The sequence below is a fragment of the Henckelia pumila genome, unplaced genomic scaffold (assembly GCF_033568475.1).
Source record: "Henckelia pumila isolate YLH828 unplaced genomic scaffold, ASM3356847v2 CTG_525:::fragment_3, whole genome shotgun sequence".
NCBI lineage: Eukaryota > Viridiplantae > Streptophyta > Magnoliopsida > Lamiales > Gesneriaceae > Henckelia > Henckelia pumila.
The window spans coordinates 5,002,209-5,022,065 of record NW_027331857.1 but is presented as its reverse complement, the minus strand read 5'-3'; the positions used below and the strand labels follow the sequence as shown (position 1 = coordinate 5,022,065).

General features: G+C 34.3%; 3 protein-coding genes across 4 annotated transcripts; 1 reads left to right on the top strand and 2 right to left on the bottom strand.

Moving 5' to 3' along the window:
• Positions 1-3,544: 3,544 nt before the first annotated feature.
• LOC140873293 (uncharacterized) lies at positions 3,545-5,343 on the bottom strand. Its single transcript, XM_073276380.1, has 4 exons — positions 4,784-5,343; positions 4,564-4,634; positions 4,384-4,460; positions 3,545-4,099 (listed from the first exon to the last, which is right to left on the bottom strand). Exons 1-4 carry the CDS (start codon positions 5,341-5,343, stop codon positions 3,545-3,547), a joined length of 1,263 nt encoding a protein of 420 aa, XP_073132481.1.
• Positions 5,344-8,608: 3,265 nt separating this feature from the next.
• On the top strand, positions 8,609-15,655 carry LOC140873086 (putative elongation factor TypA-like SVR3, chloroplastic). 2 transcript variants are annotated; one of them, XM_073276068.1, is made up of 14 exons: positions 8,609-8,977; positions 9,695-9,804; positions 10,036-10,239; positions 11,241-11,417; positions 11,542-11,694; positions 11,915-12,004; positions 12,766-12,900; positions 13,006-13,122; positions 13,288-13,439; positions 13,545-13,629; positions 14,030-14,124; positions 14,320-14,485; positions 15,074-15,269; positions 15,370-15,655. In XM_073276068.1, exons 1-14 carry the CDS (start codon positions 8,734-8,736, stop codon positions 15,501-15,503), a joined length of 2,058 nt encoding a protein of 685 aa, XP_073132169.1. In that variant the 5' UTR covers positions 8,609-8,733; the 3' UTR covers positions 15,504-15,655. The 2 variants fall into 2 exon arrangements, with proteins under 2 accessions (XP_073132169.1, XP_073132170.1); XM_073276069.1 differs by lacking the exon at positions 8,609-8,977 and adding an exon at positions 9,254-9,276.
• A 1,081-nt stretch (positions 15,656-16,736) lies between these two features.
• On the bottom strand, positions 16,737-19,391 carry LOC140873234 (pentatricopeptide repeat-containing protein At2g02980, chloroplastic-like). The gene is made up of 2 exons (XM_073276282.1): positions 18,264-19,391; positions 16,737-18,026 (listed from the first exon to the last, which is right to left on the bottom strand). The coding sequence occupies exons 1-2, from the start codon at positions 19,248-19,250 to the stop codon at positions 17,199-17,201; spliced, it is 1,815 nt and encodes a 604-aa protein (XP_073132383.1). The 5' UTR covers positions 19,251-19,391; the 3' UTR covers positions 16,737-17,198.
• Positions 19,392-19,857: the final 466 nt, after the last annotated feature.

Genomic DNA, 19,857 nt, shown 5'->3' with positions numbered 1-19,857 from the left:
TTTATACTTAAATTTATATATCATACGCCTTAAGGTAGAAAACGAATTAAGGTTGTGCTGGGTGTCGTTGAAGGAGCTTGTGCAGAAACCATCTGTTGCGACTGCGTGGTTGGAGTGTGAGGAGCACTTTGTAAAACTCGGCAGGTATGACCCGACGACACTATGGTCAAAGAGGTTTTTGAATTTAATTCATCTTACGGAAGCATGTTGGACCCTAATCCAGAGTATATCGGCTGGAAACCTTGCGTAACCGATAGTTCGGCTTAGCCTGAACTGGTTCGATAGGTAAAACAATGCCATGTACAAAGGATTAAATGCTAAACACTTTATTAAGATAAATTTGGGGACCACTAGAGAGTTGAAACAAATAAATTGGAGTGTAGGGAGTTAAGAGAAAGAAATGTTTGGGTTTGGGGATTTTAAAATAATTTGCCCAAAATTAAACCCATGTCATTAATATAAAAACCATATTTACGACAAACATATTCCAAACAAATTTAAAAGCCATCAGATACAACAACAATTTTCCCCAACATCAAATATCGAACCCTACCCAAAATCATTTCCCCAAATCGCGATTCATTATTTCTGAACCATCAAATCCTCCTCCCAAAAATTTGAATCTGGTTTCTCACATAAAATTGGAAGATCTAGTCGGGTCCCAAATTAAAAGAAGGATTGAAAGATGTCTTCAACCTCTGAAACTGATTTCATGTTCTGTAAGTGTGCGAAATGGGAAGTATTGCGAATTTCTTGGACAAATGATCATTGGTAGGAGATTTCATGGCTGCATAGGTTGGAAGGTGGTTTTTTTCCCTCTTTTTCTTATGTATTCTTAAATTTTGGCAGAAATGTAAATAAATCTTCATTTACTTTTCGGTATCTTGTTCTTCTACAGAAGGGTGGCTGTGATTTTTTTTGCTTGGGAAGATCCAAAAATGTGCTATAGAGCAATGAATATAATTCCAGGATTAAAACGAAAGATAAATGTGCTAGACGAAGAAAATCGGAAAATGGCGAGGGAGAACACGACTTTGAAGTTGATTTTTGAGCTGTCGTGGTTGATTTGGCTTGTTTTGTGGATAATTTAATGGGTGATTTTGGTTACTGAGAAGATGAAGATTTTGTTTGTTCGAAGATGTGAAGCTTCTATAATATTTAGGGACTATGCGTGTTGTCTACTGTCATTTGCTAACTTTGAAGATTTTGTTTGTTCGAAGATGGGAGCTTCTACAATATTTAGGGACTATGTGTGTCGCCTACTGTCACTTGCTTACTTTCATGCGACAATATCAAGCTTTTTTAGATTTTTGGAGAGTGAATAAATTTGTTTTGTTGTTGTCAAGGTGAACATGTGATTAATGTGTTGAAGTATTAATCAATGTATTATCGTTAATGTATTTCAGATTTTGTTATTTCTTGCTCGAATTTTTCGTTCTTGGTGTTATAGTTAACATATTTAGTTCATTCAACCTTTTGTGTTCTGTTTTTTCAAGTTGGAAATGTGGATATGAATGCGGTGTTTTTTGGATCTTTTAACTACTGTATTATCACTATGCGCTAAAAACTCATGCTTGTTGAGATAATGTGATTTGAGATTGTTTCTGCAGTGCTTCTTTACAGCTTCAAAAGAGTTTAAGAAAAAATATTTCATTCACTTAATTGGCTTTGCTTTGTTTATAAAAGAATAATTGTGATTGTTTGACTCATTCTTGAAGAGATCATCTCCTGTGATTTGAGATTGTTCACTTATATTTTGAGTTTTGACAGCTTCAAGAAATATTTTTAGACAATATTTTTAGAAAAGAAACTAGATGAAAAATTTGTGTTTTTATTATATACAATATTTATATATCATATCTTTTTGATATTAAAAAATTAAAAAAAATTCAAATAAGAGTTCTCACCGTTACCAAGAACAAAGGAGTGATTATGCAAATAATGAAAGATTATGGAAGTATGCTCATAGGCACTTCATTATTCACCTTGCCAAGCAGAGACCTGTCGATTTCCTCTTGATAAGCACGACTCTGGAGTCCTAAATAATGTCAGGACATCGGTTCTAAAAATTAAACAACAAACATATTCTTGACAGATTAAACATTAATTAAACTAGTTAAAAGCACTTGTTTTGGACAATAATATATGACATAAATAAAAGATAAGCATATTATATGAGTACTTTCTGTATCTATAACTAAACAACAAATTAAAAGATAAGAATTTTCGGTCATTCCAATACAAAGTACAGATTAAGAGCCCGTTTGGATTTTGTAGAGATTTTTTAAAATAAGTGCTTTTAAAAGCTACAATTTTTGGCTTTTAAATAAGCTCTAATTTTGCCTTAAAAAGTGCTTATTTAAGCACTTTTTAGTCAACCAAACACCTTATTAACTGAAAATCACTTTAAAAAGTGTTTTTTTGGCCTGACATTTGAAACCAAACGGGGCCTAAATCATATATTTTCAAATAACTAAAAAACATAGTAAAAAAAAGATAGTAAAATCCAACGGTATATAAAATCCAAAGGCATGAAAATTGAAAAATCTAACGATGTATACAAATGAATCATAACGGAACTTTCATATGACGTAAACGTAACTGAAACTTCATTCAATGCCAATGTTTCATTTCATAATCCATGAATAAACAAAATATTTTCCAAAAAATAACAACTTCTTCACTATCAAAAAACAGCCCCCGAATGAGTTCAAATTTCCAAAAAAACCATACAGTATTCTTCATGGGGCTATAACAAGTCACCCAAAAGCTTGCACTTCATTCACTTCACTTATGATGAGTTTTTTCTTTCTTCTTTTTTGCTGCAAATCCACATTCATTTTTAGATACCAATGTATTTAGACTAGACATTGTTCTGAATTTCTGCCCTCCTTCATGCACGGTTGACATTGAAAGCGCGTGCGAACGATTGATGCATGGTTCGACACTTTGTATGTAGGTTCCTCCAACAAATGGTGCAGGTGCCCTTATATTAGTCATATTTGAAGGAATTTGACATTGTTTAAACTGCTCATACATGGATGGAGGAGACACAGAGCTCGAAGAGGGAATTTTTGTAGTTTGTTGAGCCAATAGTTGAGATCTCTGTGACAAATGGATTTTAGATAAAATAAAAAAAAATCTGATATAGAATATTTGAACTACTAAACATGAAATAAAACGCTAGCTTACACTACTATTGCCATGATAGATATTTGATTTTTTTGCCACATAACCTCCGATGGTATTGAAATTAAAATTCACATTCCTCCTCACCTGAAAAAACATTATTGAGAAACATTGCGATTAAAAAATAATAATTGAAACATATACCTGTAACTTGGATGGTGGTTGACTTATGGGTTCTTCGAGCAGCTGACTTATAGGATATTCTTGTGACTGTTCGATCTGTTCGGATTCCAAAGGTTGTACTGGTTCAGTTCGAGCACAAGCTTTCTTATTGTGACCTTTAGTACCACATATGCTACAAGTTACTATTCGCTGATGCCTCCTCATTTCATGAACATTTCTTACTGTCTTTACTTTACTTTTCCTTTTTTTTTTTCATTGTTTCAACAACTTCATCTCTTTCCATTCTTCTTGCTCGTTTGGGCCTTCCCACGAGTCTCCCAAATTTTGGTGGAAGTGCAGGGATAACTCCTGTTTGTTGCCATTCACTTCTACCATTTAGTGGCATCACTGTATGAGCATAAACAGTTTTGTATGTGGCTAAACTATAGCATTTATGCACGTAATCAAAATAATCCCATCGTTGGGCTAAAATGGCAGATAAAGCATGGTTACATGGAATTTCACTCAGATCCCATTTCCTACAACCACATGTCCATTCTTTTAGATCTACACTATACTTACTCCCATCAAAGCATGAAACTTGGTAATGAAAGTTATCTGCTTTAATTGGTATGCAATCCCCAGTCTTTGTCAAATTCTTCTCTATTAGTTTTTTTATACGAGGGCAAAACAATCCATCCCACTTTTCTTCAACCCTATCTCTATTAACTTGCATTTTTGTCATAAAGTACTCAACAAGCCATTCAAGCATCTCGACAATATGACCTTCTCCCTCGCATCCAAGATACTACTGTTAAAAGATTCACAACAATTATTCAATAAAAAGTCACATATAGAGTTTTCTGTGAAGTGTGATCTACTCCAATGCATTGGTGGCTTGTCATTGAACCAATCAGCAGCGCTTGAATCAATATCTCTCATTTCTGCCATCTTTTTGCTGAATTCATTCACTGTTGTAGCTGTGGCACATTTCCATAATGCATTTTTAAATGCTTCACCTCTAAAACCTGCATTTTTAAAATTCTCATGCAAGTGCCTAAGACAAAACCTATGGTTAGTCCTTGGAAATACTTCATTGAATGCTTGGATCAACCCTTTTTGTTTGTCAGACATGAATGTCCATTCATAATCTCTTTCAATATTCAAATCTAATTTCAACAAACTCAAAAACCAGCCTCATGTCTCACATGACTCGCTATTTACAATGGCAATCGCAATTGGAAAGTTACTATTATTTGGATCAATTCATACAGTTGATAGTAGTACCCCACCATACGGTCCCTTCAAATGACACCCATCGCCCCCAATAAAACGCCTGCATCCTGACAAAAATTCTATTTTCAATGCATACAAACACATATAAAGCCTATCAAACCTATTTCCATCGGTCGCATCATTAGTTCCAATCACAATAGTGCTCCCAGGGTTCGATCTCTTAACCTCATTTGCAAAATCCTATATTAGTGCATACTCCTCATAAGCTTGTCCGTCAACTAGCTGAGTTGCTTTTGCTTTTGCCCTATAAATTTTAGACTTTGAAACTATGCATCCAATGTCTTCTATAATATCAGTTCTAAAGCCTTTCACATTTCTTTTTGGGTCTGATCTGATTTTGCTCATATACTTTGTAGACAACCAAGTTGATTTCAGATTTTTCACAAACAAATTCATCACACATGTGTGTTCAGGCATGTACTTCTTGATTTGAAAACTGCATTCCCCACTAAGCTTCAATGCATGAAGCTTCCACTCACACTCCTCAGCTGCACACTTAGCATATACTCTGATCTTGTCATTTTTGGTAATGTTGATGCTTCTTCTATTTTTTATAGCATGTGAGTGTATTGCCTCTCTCAATTCCATCTTGTTGCTAAACATCATTCCCAACTCAAAATGTGGATCATATTGATGTAGGCAATTAAAAGAAGGAAACCTCTTTACATCATTTTCTATATCTGATATATCTTCGAGACTTTTCTTAAATTCATCCTCACTATCAATTAAATTCTCCTCGGTTGAATATTCGGCCATACATATTTTCAAGGCACCTTCTAAGCCATTATTTTCTCTGCACCACTAACTATCAAAATCCACATTAGCAGTAAGCAAATTATTGTCACATTCCTCATCGACCTCAATGAAAGATTCATTGTACTAATCATTGTCATCATCTGTGCTCTCATCACTTCCATCTTCTTTCCCTAAACTGATGTTATCCTCTATTGCATAGTCACTTTCTTCACTCGAGTTTTCATGCCTTCGAGCTTCATTAGGTGCATATGAACATAAAGTTAGTATACGGCACCATTTGAAATTAATAATACCTTAAACAATTAAAGAAATAACTTTCACTGTAAACATGAAGAACATATATACACATAAATCAACAAATTTGCTTCATTGTCTAAGGTCAAACGTTATTTTTAAAATGGACAGGCCCACAAAGATTCCAATTACTAAAAGATTATATACAATACACATGGACTACAAAAAAATGCATATTGAAAACGAAACAAGAAAACAAAACTCAAACCAAAATAAATACATTTTCATAGCAACCGGCTACGAACTCACATATATCATTTTCCGATGGAGGAAGCTTCATTTTAAAGCAACGACTTTTCGATTCGAAAATTTCGGCTACTGAAATATTCTGTAGTTTATCCAAGTGGGAGGACTTCCCAGTTGCATCGATTATGTGAGAAACCAGATTCAAAGTTTTGGGAGGATTTGATAGTTCAGAAATAATGCATCGCGATTTAAGGAAAAGATTTTGGGTAGGGTTTGATATTTGATGTTGGGGAAATTAGTAGCTTTTTCTTATGGTTTTTAAATTTGTTTGGAATATGTTTGTCGTAAAAATGGTTTCTATATTAATGATGTGAGTTTAATTTTTTTTTATATTATGATATTTTTCTACGTGGAGTTTTTTAAAGCAACATGGGCTGCCAAAAGTCAAACTCCCTAATTTAGTTTACAGCTAAGCATTCCAGCACTGGACTTGGTTACTTTACGGTGAGAGAATTCAATTTTGGGAAAAAAGGACTGAAATTGGAAAATATTGCAAATTACATGATCAAAAACGTAAATTGACTTATAATAAGACATAAATTGGAAAAGATGCAAGTTACAGGACTGAAAACGTAATTTTCTCTATTTTATTTGTGGCAGCACTTGTAGCCTGTTATCATTCTGTTATAAAAAATAACATAATTTAAAACTAAAAGGGTGTTTTAGAAAATCTATAGTTTGTGATTGAGGTGGTAAATTAAAATCATTCATCCCTAAGTAATGTTTTTAATATCGAAAAAAATGATTATATTATACATTTTTTAAAATAAAATTGTTAATAACATTTTTTAATAATTTTTTTTTAGAGGTTGCAAATATTAGTTTAAAAAATTTGATTAATATGATATATATTATTTTTGTGAAGTTTGATTTTCAAACTTGTTCATGTCAAGTAAAGGTTACTTGTTATTTAGCATCATTAAATGATATATTATTGTATAAAATTCTACTTTTGCCTATTATTCTCATAGAGAACTTTTTCACATTCTTAGTCTTGTTATAGCCTATAGGTGAATTCCATTCCTATTTTTCTAGTTCTGTAAATTTTTTTTTCATGGATGAATTTTTTTTAGTCATGTGCTTTAATATATATATTTTGTATTTAATTTATATGTTTTTTTCCCATTTTAATCATATTTTGTCCGACAATACGTGATGACTCCAATTATTTTTTTTTTAAAAACTAAAAATAAAAAAAGGTTACGAGACTACGCGCAAAAACTCAACATAAGTCTATAATAAGGTAAAAGGAAAAAATTGCCAGTTAGAAAGCTAAAAATACAAATTTAGTTTTCACCTGACTAAAAGTGAAAAAAACGTAAACTGCAAGATCAAAAATATAATTTTTTCTTTCTCATATATTCATCGATGCTATCGAAAATTGCTCGGACTATTAGCAAAATAACTATGATCAAACTTGTTTTTTTAATAAAAAAAACTAACCTTCTAAATATATTTGAAAACAATAAAATATACTCAGGAAGGGCTATTTTTCAAAAACTTATTTTGACCAACGTTAATATTCTCATTTTTACTCTCTCTATGTTAGTTGGTGCTCCAATTACTTATCTTTGTGACTTTGCCCCCTTTCAACTTTCAAGGGAAAAAAAGAGAATGAAAATGACTACACTGTTCGAAAAATAAAAATTTCCAAACACGGTTTTATGAATCAAATAACGTAGTGCTTTGGAAAGTTTTTAAATTTTGTTAAGAAAAATCCGAAAAATACTTCTTAGAAGCTTTCCTAAACACTACCTTAATTGAGAGAATGAAAATTTTATTATAACTGAGTAACGAACAAAATTACAAAACTTTGTTACGAGATAGGGGTAATTTTAATCCACGAACTGAATCAACTATGTTCGGACCCATGAATCTCACCAGACCTAATTTGGGCATGAACACATATGCATCACACAATCTACACTAATCTTTTCTCTAAAGTGTTGTGACTTGTACTTACCAAGAAAAAAAATAAAAAGAGTTAATAAAACATGTCATTTGTACAACTCCTTCAAAATATGTGAGTGAAGTCGTCTTAAAAGAAGCTCTAAAATAACTTTGTGACGCACATGCCAACATTTTGTAAGAAAAATTGGATAATTTTTTATTTGTTCTAGTAAATTTATAAACTATTTGAAGTAGTTTATAAAATATTTAGAAATTTATCGAGACTCATAATTATTTATTATTTATAAATTTAAAAGATACCACCAGTACTCGATAACTTCCTAAAGGATTATTGGAGCCCAACCCTATCCATCATTAAGCTCTCAATGCAAGGCCCAAATTCGATTTTTTTTTTAAATCTCAGCCCATCTCAGAGAAGCTGGATCATATATACTTGGCTTTCATTATTGTATTTTTTTAATAAAAAAGTAATAATAGTCGATTGCTAATTTTTTAGAAGACGCAAGTAACACAATGAGTTTATTATTTATAGATTATAATTTTCCGAACGTGTTGTGTTTTATACACAAAAACCAAACAAAATTGCATATCTTCATCCTACACTCGCATAAAAGGAATAATATTCCCAATCTCAATTTCGACGCATCATTATATTTTCTACAAAAAAAGATAACAATAATGTTATAAATATAATATAATAAATGAAAAAAAATAATTGTCACACATAAAATCCAAATAAACACCGGCATCTATTCGTGAGAATTATTATGAACCAAAAATATATAATAAAAAATTGGAAAAAAAGTTCCAAAGCGTCACTCAAACTCAACTCTATTTCACAGCCTCTCACTTGTACCTCAACAAACACATATAGCCCAATCCTCCATTGCGTCTTTGCATTTTCCACCGCTCTTTCTTCCAAATCCGAAGCAAAGAGCAATGGAGATGGCTATTGGATCTCACGCCAATTCTAAGCTCACCCCTACCACGGTGTTACCGTCGAGAAATCTAGGACCCAACAAAAGAAACTCCATCGTTTCTTCTTCTGTGCTGAAAAGACAACTTCTTGGTGACAGCTTATCTTTGAAGGCATATTCCAAGAGCTATAATCTTAAAAGCTCAAGAATCCCTTTTCGTAATTCTGTAAAATGCTCGGTTTCTCAAGTCGCAGAGACCAACACTGGTGATGTAGATGATACGCGTGATATGTTGTGGCACTCTCTTTATCCTTATACATATGAATTTTATTTATGCTTACTCGCGTCGTTTGTGTATTCTTTGCTTGTGTTGTTGTTGTCGCACTCTATGATTTTGATGGCTTCATTATACGCGTCTTTATTTCCTTTTTTGGTGGTTTAAGTCGCGTGTTGTATTGAAAGACTAACTGAAGAATCATGAAGGGACATTTCCATTTGTGATGAATGTGCTTCATCGATCATTTTGTCCGCCAGCATCAATTCGTGTCAGTTTCTGCGTGAATATGTATGTTTTTTTTTATGAAAGGGTAATAAGATATTAGTCTTATCTAGTGTATCAAGTTGCTATCTTAAGTTGAATATATGACCGTTGGGGGTCCATTATTTATGTTATTAGTAACATTAGTAGAGTCTTTAGAATCTAATAAAGTTGGAGTTCTAGTGAAATCATGCTTTTGAAATGTTCTTTGGGGATTAAATGAACTTACTGAATTACCATTTACATGTTTGTGTCTTCTGAATATGCAACTAGTTGCTAGTTTTGCACAGCATCTATGGTTTGTATGATGCTTGTTAACTCAGCCATACCTGAACCCTGTAATTATAGTGAACTCTTGCAATTTTGCTTGATGACAAACCATTTGTGTGTAAAACATGGAACTGATTCAGTTGGTCCTGATGGTTGTTTCATTTAATTGTTTCAGAGACGAAGAGCCAACTGATTAGGAGAAATGACATACGGAATATAGCAATTGTTGCTCATGTAGACCACGGGAAAACTACTCTTGTCGATGCCATGTTAAAACAATCAAAAGTATGTATATTTGGAATCTTTATGCAAGAGTTTTATATCTTTTGTAAAATATAACATGTTACAGATGCTTTGAGATGGGTTGATGTTAGATTTGTATTTTACCGTTTCTCTGTCTCTGAATATTTTCCTTGATACTTGTCATAGTGCAGGTCTTGTTTCATCGTTCTGTCTATCCCACATGGTGTTCAGTTGAAGTGACAGTTATTGTCTTTACTGTGATTGGTTCTGCAGGTTTTTCGTGATAACCAATTTGTGCAGGAGAGGATAATGGATTCAAATGATCTAGAGCGAGAAAGGGGAATTACAATTCTAAGCAAAAACACATCTATTACTTATAATGACACAAAAATTAACATAATCGATACTCCCGGACATTCTGATTTTGGAGGTGAAGTGGAACGCATTCTCAACATGGTGGAAGGAGTTCTTTTAGTGGTACTTCCTCTGTACCTGTTACTTGATTATTTTAATGCATTGTAGCTTTTAGCTGTTTTTAGTAAATCAATATTTATCACTTCTGACGAGAATACACTATTTATTACCAAACGATGATGTGAAGCCAAGTGTTAAAAATAAAACTATTGTTGTCTACCTCCCATTAATTAATGCTTTTTGTGATATATGTTTTTTTTTATAGTAAGTAGTAACGAAGCTAGAAGGTCCCAAGTTCACAACTCGTGGTGATATTTGATTATATTGGTATTTGATGGTTATTTATGGGTTGCCTCATTGTCATCCAATTTTGTATTTGTACGATTTGGATGTTAATTCCCAGGCATATCAGCTTAAATGAAGGAATACGTTAAAATATATGACTATTCTTGGTTTATCTCCCATGAGCGGTTTCTAATGCTGTTTACTTCGCACAAGAGATTGAATATTCAGAGAAAAGAACTAGTATGCTTATTGATTATTTATTGTTGGTTTAGATTGCAGTTTTACTTGACTTTATCATCTATAATCTTCATTTTCCTTGGTACATTGGTCTCAACTATAAGTACACCTCACTAGTTTTTAGCTTTCAAAAAATGCTCCAAGATAATGATTCACACCGTCAATCATGTTACTTTTTTTGTGAAAGCTAAATGTACTATTGTAGAATTTTTTTACCATACTGAAATTTTGGGCATTTACATTTTTTGTTCCTAAAATATGTCCCACCGCTGATGTCAAACAAGATTCTCAATCATGAACTGATGGAAAAATGTATTAATTTAATGATTACCTTCTGCATCGGTTTATTTTCTATGCATTACCATGTCTCAAATTGACTGTTCTTTTTCGAGCTGTTTTTTATCTATATGTCTGTCTTCTGGAGTTGCCATCTTTGTCATGATATGTTAAAAAATTAAAATTTTCTTCTACTGTTCCTTTGGTCTTCTGTTTACTTTTGACAGGATTTTATTTCTGATGAATAGTCATGGCTATCTTTGTAGGTTGATTCTGTAGAAGGTCCCATGCCACAGACAAGATTTGTATTGAAGAAGGCTCTTGAATTTGGTCATGCTGTTGTTGTTGTTGTCAATAAAATTGATAGGCCTTCCGCTCGTCCAGACTATGTGATTAATTCGACTTTCGAACTGTTCATTGAACTGAATGCATCAGATGAACAGGTACTTATGTTTATCTCATTAAATTTAACATCATGAGTGCAATGATGTGCTTACTCTCTTTATATATTCGATCGGGCATATAATAGGTTAAGTGTCTGTCCTGAAATATATCTGTTTGTTGCAGTGTGATTTTCAAGTTATATATGCAAGCGGCCTCAGAGGAAAGTCAGGACTTTCACCTGAAAATTTGGCTGAGGATCTTGGACCACTTTTTGAGTCCATAGTTAGATGCATACCTGGACCACAAATTGCCAAAGATGGAGCCCTTCAAATGCTTGTTAGTAGTATTCTTCATGTCTACATTTACATTTTCTTCTATCTGTACGTTGTTTAATCCTTGTCCTGGTGATTTTGGGTTCTGGAGTTTCTTTCCAAGACAGATTATCATGATGACAACTTTATGAAAATTAGTAATATATGTATTTTGTTAATTTTCAATTAGTTATATTTCATTTGTATGTTTTATGTTTGGTATATTATCATTCAATCGTGTGCAGGCCACAAATATTGAGTATGAAGAGCATAAAGGGCGCATAGCTATTGGACGTTTGCATGCTGGGGCATTGCGCAGAGGAATGGAAGTGCGGGTAGACTTCTTCGAACTTAGAAACTTCAAGTTTCTAATCAAGCTTTAAATAAAACATCTATGTTTTGGAGCCTCGGGTTCTTAAGTTGATTCATAATCGGAACGAACTTGTGTGAATGAGAGAGATGACTAGCAAAATAAAAATAAATTTTCTACCCAGAAACTGAGGGATCTTTAATTCTCAATAATATAGATGATTATATTTATTTGTGTTAATAATGTCAGTTTTAGTTATGTAGGCACCCTACTCATTTGGATGCACCTATTGGTGCAAATAAACCAAATTAAGACAAACACTGCTAAATTTTATATTTGAGTTTGACCTCAAAATATTTAGCTTGCTCGAAGAGAAATGAATTATTTTGGGTGTTCAAATTCTAGCTCGATTCATTTGGCTCTAACTTAATTGCTGACTTCTATTAAATTAAAGCTTGATCTCCCATGCTTGTTTAATTTAAACGTATTTATTGCGTTTAGATAAACATATTAAAGTTTGCAAGAGGTTCGAAAATATTGAACAAGATATTTTGCGCTTGAGTATACCTCAAAAATAAATTTGATCATTTCAGGCTCGAATTTGATAATTTCGAATAAAAATAAAATCATATTTGAGTTACCTTGATTCTTTTGCACCTCTAGCTTGACCCTTGCTTCACATTAAGGAATCCTGCTAAAAAAATGATAATTCTTACGTTTGGATCAATTGTATCCTTGTTGTGTAGATGATGATTTTTTTTTTGCATGTCTTTTTCATGTCTTTAGGTTTGTTCCTCAAATGATGTGTGCAGATTTGCTAGAGTAAGTGAACTATTTGTGTATGATAAATTCAGTAGAGTTCCTGCCGAAACCGTAGAGGCTGGCGATATTTGTGCCGTTTGTGGAATCGATGATATTCAGGTAGGGTCACATTAGTATAAGGGGAATTTATTTGTCTCTCATCTCATGTATTTTCATATTCTGCTACCGTGAAATCATGATAATAAATTTCTTTCATCGATCCAGATTGGGGAGACAATTGCAGACAAAACTTCGGGGAAGCCGTTACCCTCTATAAAGGTGGAAGAACCGACAGTTAGAATGGCTTTCTCTATCAACACTTCACCTTTCGTCGGCCGTGAGGTATGGTTATAAGTTTTCATCCCTTGTTGGAGGATTACACGTAGCTGTATGAAAGGAAAGATGATTGATAATGTTATCATCAAATTCATTCTTTAAATTCCGCTGGATAATTTTTACATGGTTGCAATGACTTTTTATTCAGTAATTTCTGTTTACGGTTTTCAGGGGAAGTATGTCACTAGTAGAAATCTGCGAGATCGGTTGTATCGAGAACTTGAACGAAATTTAGCAATGAGAGTTGAAGATGGAGAAACTTCAGATACGTTTATTGTCAGTGGACGTGGGACTCTGCATATCACTATATTGATAGAAAATATGTAAGAATTTATCAGCTTATGTTTTGATCAATGATTATCTTCTTTTTGTTTTTGAAGATAATGATTATTATCTTCACTCGGTGAAATGTTCCTAAATTTTTCCAGGCGAAGGGAAGGATATGAGTTCATGGTGGGACCGCCTAGAGTTATCAATAAGAAAGTGAATGATAAGCTACTTGAGCCTTATGAGGTGATTCTTTACTGATTTAGTTCATTTACAAACCCCTTTTTTACTAAAAATAATTTGAAGTAATTTAGTTTTACCAACAAGTATATTTTACCTGTCATTTGAAGGGGACTTGGGTGCCTCTTTTGTGTTATGTATCTATCTGTGGCATGTGGGAGCTATTTATAGTGGGAGACATTTGTCTTTCCCATGTGTACAATAAAGTGATAAACAGTTTTTGTGGCATTTTTAATGCGAAGATACACAACAAATCAGCTTTTGTCTTTTTTTTTTGCACCTTTCAAGAAAATACTGCATTAGTTCACACAGCTAGAATATTAGTACATTTTCACCTTTTGATTAATTTTGTAGCCATGTTGTCTCTACTCTAGATGTGAAACTTTCTGTCTGGGTGCCCTTGCAGATAGCTATTGTAGAAGTTCCGGAAGAATACATGGGACCTGTTGTAGAACTTCTTGGCAGAAGACGTGGCCAGATGATCGATATGCAAGGAACTGGGTATTAAAAATGTTTCACCTTCATTTTTTTTGTGTGTGTCTAATTGTTTTTCGAGAACCATATCTTTGTTCTTAATCACAAACAATTTTCTTTTAACTGCTTCATTTTTCTCTCATGCTGTGGAGTCTCTCCTGATCTGTTCCTTTCATGTCTTGCTTTTTCTCACATCTGCCACTGAAACCTCGTATCTCCTAGATCGGAAGGCACGACGTTGCTGAAATATAAAATACCAACCCGGGGACTTCTTGGTTTAAGGAATGTGATTCTCACAGTTTCTCGAGGCACAGCAGTTCTGAATACAATATTTGATGAATATGGACCTTGGGCTGGTGATTTAAGTACCCGTGATCTTGGTTCACTGGTAATTTCTTACCTGGATTGAAATTAACCTCTTTTACCTTCGAATAAAATTTTCGAATGGTTTCATGAATGCTTTTACGCATCTTTAAATTTCTGGTTTTAAAATGTTAAAGAACACTTGGGAAACAGGAGTTCACTCCTGAAATTTTCTTGACATTCAATCGGTTAGCAAGCAATAACTGCCCTATTGTCTTGTGTGATTATTTATATGTTACATCAATTTAAGTTGCCATTTTGGCTGATGTATTGTTTGAAAGGTTTAAACTATTCTTTACTGTCAAGTAAAACTTTTGATATGGCAGCAGACACTTGGTTTTACATATTAATATTAGAACATCCAATACAAAAGTTTCACTTCCCATGAGTTGTAAGCCGAAATAATATAAAATATTTGAGCTATATCCTTACACGTAGCTTTTGAACAACAAATGTCACTTGTTCTCATTAAATATCAAACTAGATGGGTCCTTTCGTTTTTTCATTATCCTTTTCCCAGCTTATAGATGGATTGGATTATTTCATCTGCATTCTAGGATAGCCAACTTTCATATGATATAAAGCTCATAACACAATTTACTCGTCTTTTAAGGTGGCTTTTGAGGATGGGACGACTACATCTTATGCACTCTCAAGCTCGCAAGATAGAGGCCAGATGTTTATTGGCCCTGGAGTTGATGTTTATAAAGGTCAAATCATAGGGATTCATCAACGCCCTGGCGACTTGTCCCTCAATGCATGTAAGAAAAAAGCTGCCACAAATGTCCGTTCTAACAAAGAGCAAACAGGTAAGTAGTGCACTCCACTCGCACGATATAATAGTAGCTGCTTATTAGCGGAGCTTTTGATATGCTTCAAATGAATGAACCATTTTCTTGGTACATGCAGTGGTTCTTGATACCCCACTTGATTACAGTCTGGATGACTGTATCGAGTACATTCAAGAAGATGAGCTAGTCGAGGTTACCCCCTTGAGTATCCGGATGTGCAAAAATTCGAAGACTCTTAAGAAATCTCGCTGAAGTTATTCTTAACAGGCCAACTTTTGATTCACTCCCAGACCTACAGATGGAAGATTTTTAATTATTAGACAGCAAAACATTCGTATAAACGCAAAACTATAAGGTATACAGATAAAATATAGGATGATTTTTGAACCATTATCTGCAGATCTTTGTAGATATAGAACCGAATCTTGGTAATGTAGAATTAGTGTATGCAGCAGGTTTTGCCAAACATTTTTCTCTGTTCAAGATTGTCGGAGCATGGCTTAAGAGCTCGTCTTGAAATGTATTTGTTTTTCTTTTCTTGGTATTAATTGCTACTTGATATGTACTACATGATTTTTTTTCTTTCAAACACCCTTTGAGATAAGAAATAAAGGTGGGCATGTCCAATTCATATTGGGTATATTATTTTTCAATGGACGTCACATTAATTAGTAAATATCCACCCATCATCAAAGTACTTTTTAGGTAGCTTGAAATTTTCGTAGGCTTCACAGGAGCTAAATATCCTGTAAACTCGAGTTTTTGGCAAATTGCACTCTTCAGTGGACATTTGTCGTCTTCTTTTCTTTTCGTTTCTTTTTAACTATTGATTGAATTATTATTTGTTTCAAGTTCCACCTTTAAAAATTTAAATCTTTTCCACATTGCAACCTCTCAAATAATTTTGCATCTAAAACTGAAGTTTAACCCCTTCAAGGGCAATTTTGTAACTACGGAGATTAACATACCATTTTAAAAAAAAATATTTGATCAATGTTATTTTGTTAATAGCCCTATTATTAATTGATGAGGCTTTTCTGGATTACACTAAAATGTAATTTTTAACAAACCCGAAATTAAAATATATAAGTAGTTTTGAGATAATATAACTTACGATACATGAAAATAATAGGATTTTTTCTTATTGCAACTTGGGGGAGTGCGGTCGTATTTTTTCCGGGCTTGAACCTTAGTGTTTCCCACAACAGAGAGAGATGATTATGTTACATTTTAAGAGAATTTGGTTTTAACTTTTAAGATATTCATTATGTTTTTAATTATAAAAATGATGAAGTGTTTTTAAGAAATAATTTGTAGGGCTTTTATGGGTAGCATAGATATTTTTTTAAAAAAATTTAAAATATTACAAGGTTTTGTCATTTATTTAAAATCATTGTTGTAAAACATTTTTAACTGATGCGTGGCAAAAAAATTTTTAATAAAAAAACTCTGTTTATCAAATGTAAATGGACAAAAACCGCCATCAATATTATGTTATTTCCGTTGGAGTTTTACTTATTGGCACATCACAATGCAATCTCTGTTTTATTATTCGGTCAATTGGATCCTAACTTTTTAAAAATTATTGTATCATAAAAAAGAAAGAGTGCAAGCTTCAGCCGAATGGACTTAAAAATAGCCGTCCACAACCAATTCTTCAAAATTGCAGCTCTGAAGCATAGCGCAGTACCAGACTTGGTGTTGTACTCATAGATGTCCAAAATTGTCTGATCATCTGCGACCAAAAGGCATGTAATACTTCACTGGCCCAGGATCTTACTCATGCCGGCTCCCGACCCCGCGCGGCCTTCCCTTGCTTGGGTTGTGAAAAATCAACCAGTTCAAAGTTTGGCCTTGGGATTTGGGATAGCAACTGCATGAGAAGTTGATATAAAATCCCCACAAATGGTTTATTTGGTCTGGTGTGCTACCCATCATCAATAAAGTTTACCAGAAATCCCTGCAAGAACAGGCTCCATCAACAAACTTGTGGAACCGAATGCGGTCCCTAACTACAATCTCTCTATCATACAATCTGCTTATAGTCTTTGTCACTTCATGACAGTCCACACAGACCCTGAGGTTTTTCACTATTCTGATCACTACAGGTGCTTTAGTCTTCAACAAACCATAAGCAATAGCCAGTCTTTCACTGTGCTCCCAAAGAGCTTCTTGCTTTTCTGCATCCCCTACATTCTGCAATATGGCTGCAATCCAGGGTTGGTGTCCAAATTCACGAACCCTTTCGGAGACCTCTAACAGAACTTTTCTTATGTCCTTTGCCTCTGGATGGGACCATTTTCCCATCACAAATTCATGCACGTGACCCTCAATTTCGATAGAGGAACAACCAGGCACAGCCTTGATGCTCCTATCCTTCATTTGTCTCCTCACACGGCTCATTTTCGCCCAATTCGAGCATGATGCATACAATCTTGAAAGTAATATGTAATTCTCTGCATTTAGTGGCTCTAATTCAAGAAGCCGCTCTGCTGCAATCTCAACGTAATCCATCGTCTTATTGTTCTTGCAACAAACAAGTACCGTGCGCCATATTGCTGGATTTGGGGCGATTGGCATACTTTCAACAAATTCATAAGCCTTTGCAACCTGGTTTGTCCGACACAACAAATCAACCATGCTGCCATAATGCTCCATGGATGGTTCAATCCCAGACTCAAGCATGACAGACCAATACTTTTTACCCTCAGAAATCAGCCCACCATGGGCACAAGCTGATAATACACCAATAAGTGTCACATTGTTCGGCTCAATCTGAAAGAAACATTAAAAAAAGAGTTCAGTATGAACCTAATCACAAAACTTTAAAACAAATAGCATGAGATATGCACAAATAAGGGCTCCTATATTCATGTGATATGGAAAACTAGCTGGGATCAAACAGATGTATCCATCAGCAAAGATCTGAACTTAGCATTCCAACACATCTGTTACTACACATAGGTCCCAAGATTCATTTGTTCATAAAGAAAAAGGTGTTAATTTCTTCACCCCAGCTTCTGCCATTCTAGCAAAAATTGTCAACGCTTCTTCTGAAAGGCCATTTATAGCCAGCCCCATGATCATGGTGCTCCAAGCCTTGGTATCCTTAATAGGAATGGTCTCAAAAACTTCCCTCGCCTTCTCGATACAGCCACATTTGGCATACATATTAACAAGAGCTGTTCGTACTCTCAGATCATTCTTTATCGCTTTCTTATCAATAAAAGCATGCACCCATCTCCCCAAATCCAAAGCCCCGCTCGCAGCACAAGCCGAGACGACACTGACAATCGTCATCTCATCGGGCCTCACACCAGTCCTTTGCATCTCCCTGAACAACTCCAATGCCTCATTCACCATCCCAACTCTAGAGTATCCGCCAATCATGGCGCTCCACGCCACAACATTTCTCTCAGTAATTTCATCAAACACCTTCCTCCCTAACTCCATTTCCTCACATTTCGTGTAAAAATTCAGCAACGACGTCTGAACAAACAAATTACCACCCATCCCAGACGCAATCACATGCTTATGAACCTGCCTCCCTTCTTTAAACGCCACTAAAATCGAACAGCACTTCAACACAAAAGCCAAGGTGAATGTATTTGGTTTCGGGAATTTATCTCGAACCAATTGTCTGAACAAGAACACGGGTTCTTGAGATGGGTTTTGCGCAAGAAACCCTCTCATCACCGTATTATATGCGAATACACTTGGATACGGTATTTGCGAAAGCAGCTTTCTCGCGTAGTCTATGTTCCGGTAGGCAGCAAAGCACAGAACTTTGGAGAGCACAAACGAGAGAGAATTGGATGAAATTGGATGAAAATGAATGAGAGCTTGTGCGTGGATTTGTTGGACGACTCTCATGTCGGAGCATTTTCGTATCAGCGATGCAACTCTTTCTTCTGCTTCTTCTTCCTCTTCTACCATCTTCTTGCAGCTATACGATTCTAATCTTTTCACGATGAATTGGCCGATTATCGGACCAAACATGAAATTTAAAACATAATCTATACATTATTCATTGCTTGAAATTTGAAATGCATGGGATTTTAATTCAACGTGAGTCCACGTGAGTCCGAATGCAGGAGAAATTCCTCATTGCTCCCATACCTTCACATACCTCGATTTTAACTTCGGACGAGCCAATAGAACTTAATCCAATTTTTATTTTTTTTTTGACGTCAGAATTTGCAACCGCTACTTTAACAGTGTGTTTGGATGTCTAAAAAATAGAATTTGAAATTGAATTTGGATTTAAAATTCATGGAATTGAAATTCCATTTTGTGTTTGGCAAAAAGTTAAAATATATTTTGGAATTTGATAATATAAATTTTGGATAAATGATATTTTATAAAAAATTATAAAAAAAAACTTAAAATTTATAAGTAAACTTATTATTAAAAATAATTTTATTGCTTTATAAACTCAAATCCCGTGAAATCCGACCAATTTTGTTAAGATTTCACTTAACTAATTGAAATCCTATGAAATCCAGCCAAATACCAATCAAAATCCCAAGTTGTCAAACACTGAAACGGTATTTCCAATTCCAAATACCACCAAATCCCGTCCAATTCCCGTGATCCAAACACAGTG

What these genes read in the sequence shown, in the direction of transcription:
- LOC140873293 (XM_073276380.1), bottom strand. Translation starts at nt 5,343, where the DNA reads ATGGCCGAATATTCAACCGAGGAGAATTTAATTGATAGTGAGGATGAA. An exon ending in GTGGGGTACTACTATCAACT is followed by an intron (nt 4,461 to 4,563) that starts GTATGAATTGAT and finishes TGTTGAAATTAG; the next exon opens with ATTTGAATATTGAAAGAGAT. An exon ending in TGATCCAAGCATTCAATGAA is followed by an intron (nt 4,100 to 4,383) that starts GTATTTCCAAGG and finishes TTTTAACAGTAG; the next exon opens with TATCTTGGATGCGAGGGAGA.
- LOC140873086 (XM_073276068.1), top strand. Translation starts at nt 8,734, where the DNA reads ATGGAGATGGCTATTGGATCTCACGCCAATTCTAAGCTCACCCCTACC. An exon ending in AGTCGCAGAGACCAACACTG is followed by an intron (nt 8,978 to 9,694) that starts GTGATGTAGATG and finishes TAATTGTTTCAG; the next exon opens with AGACGAAGAGCCAACTGATT. An exon ending in ATGGAGCCCTTCAAATGCTT is followed by an intron (nt 11,695 to 11,914) that starts GTTAGTAGTATT and finishes AATCGTGTGCAG; the next exon opens with GCCACAAATATTGAGTATGA.
- LOC140873234 (XM_073276282.1), bottom strand. Translation starts at nt 19,250, where the DNA reads ATGTTTGGTCCGATAATCGGCCAATTCATCGTGAAAAGATTAGAATCG. An exon ending in CTAGAATGGCAGAAGCTGGG is followed by an intron (nt 18,027 to 18,263) that starts GTGAAGAAATTA and finishes TGTTTCTTTCAG; the next exon opens with ATTGAGCCGAACAATGTGAC.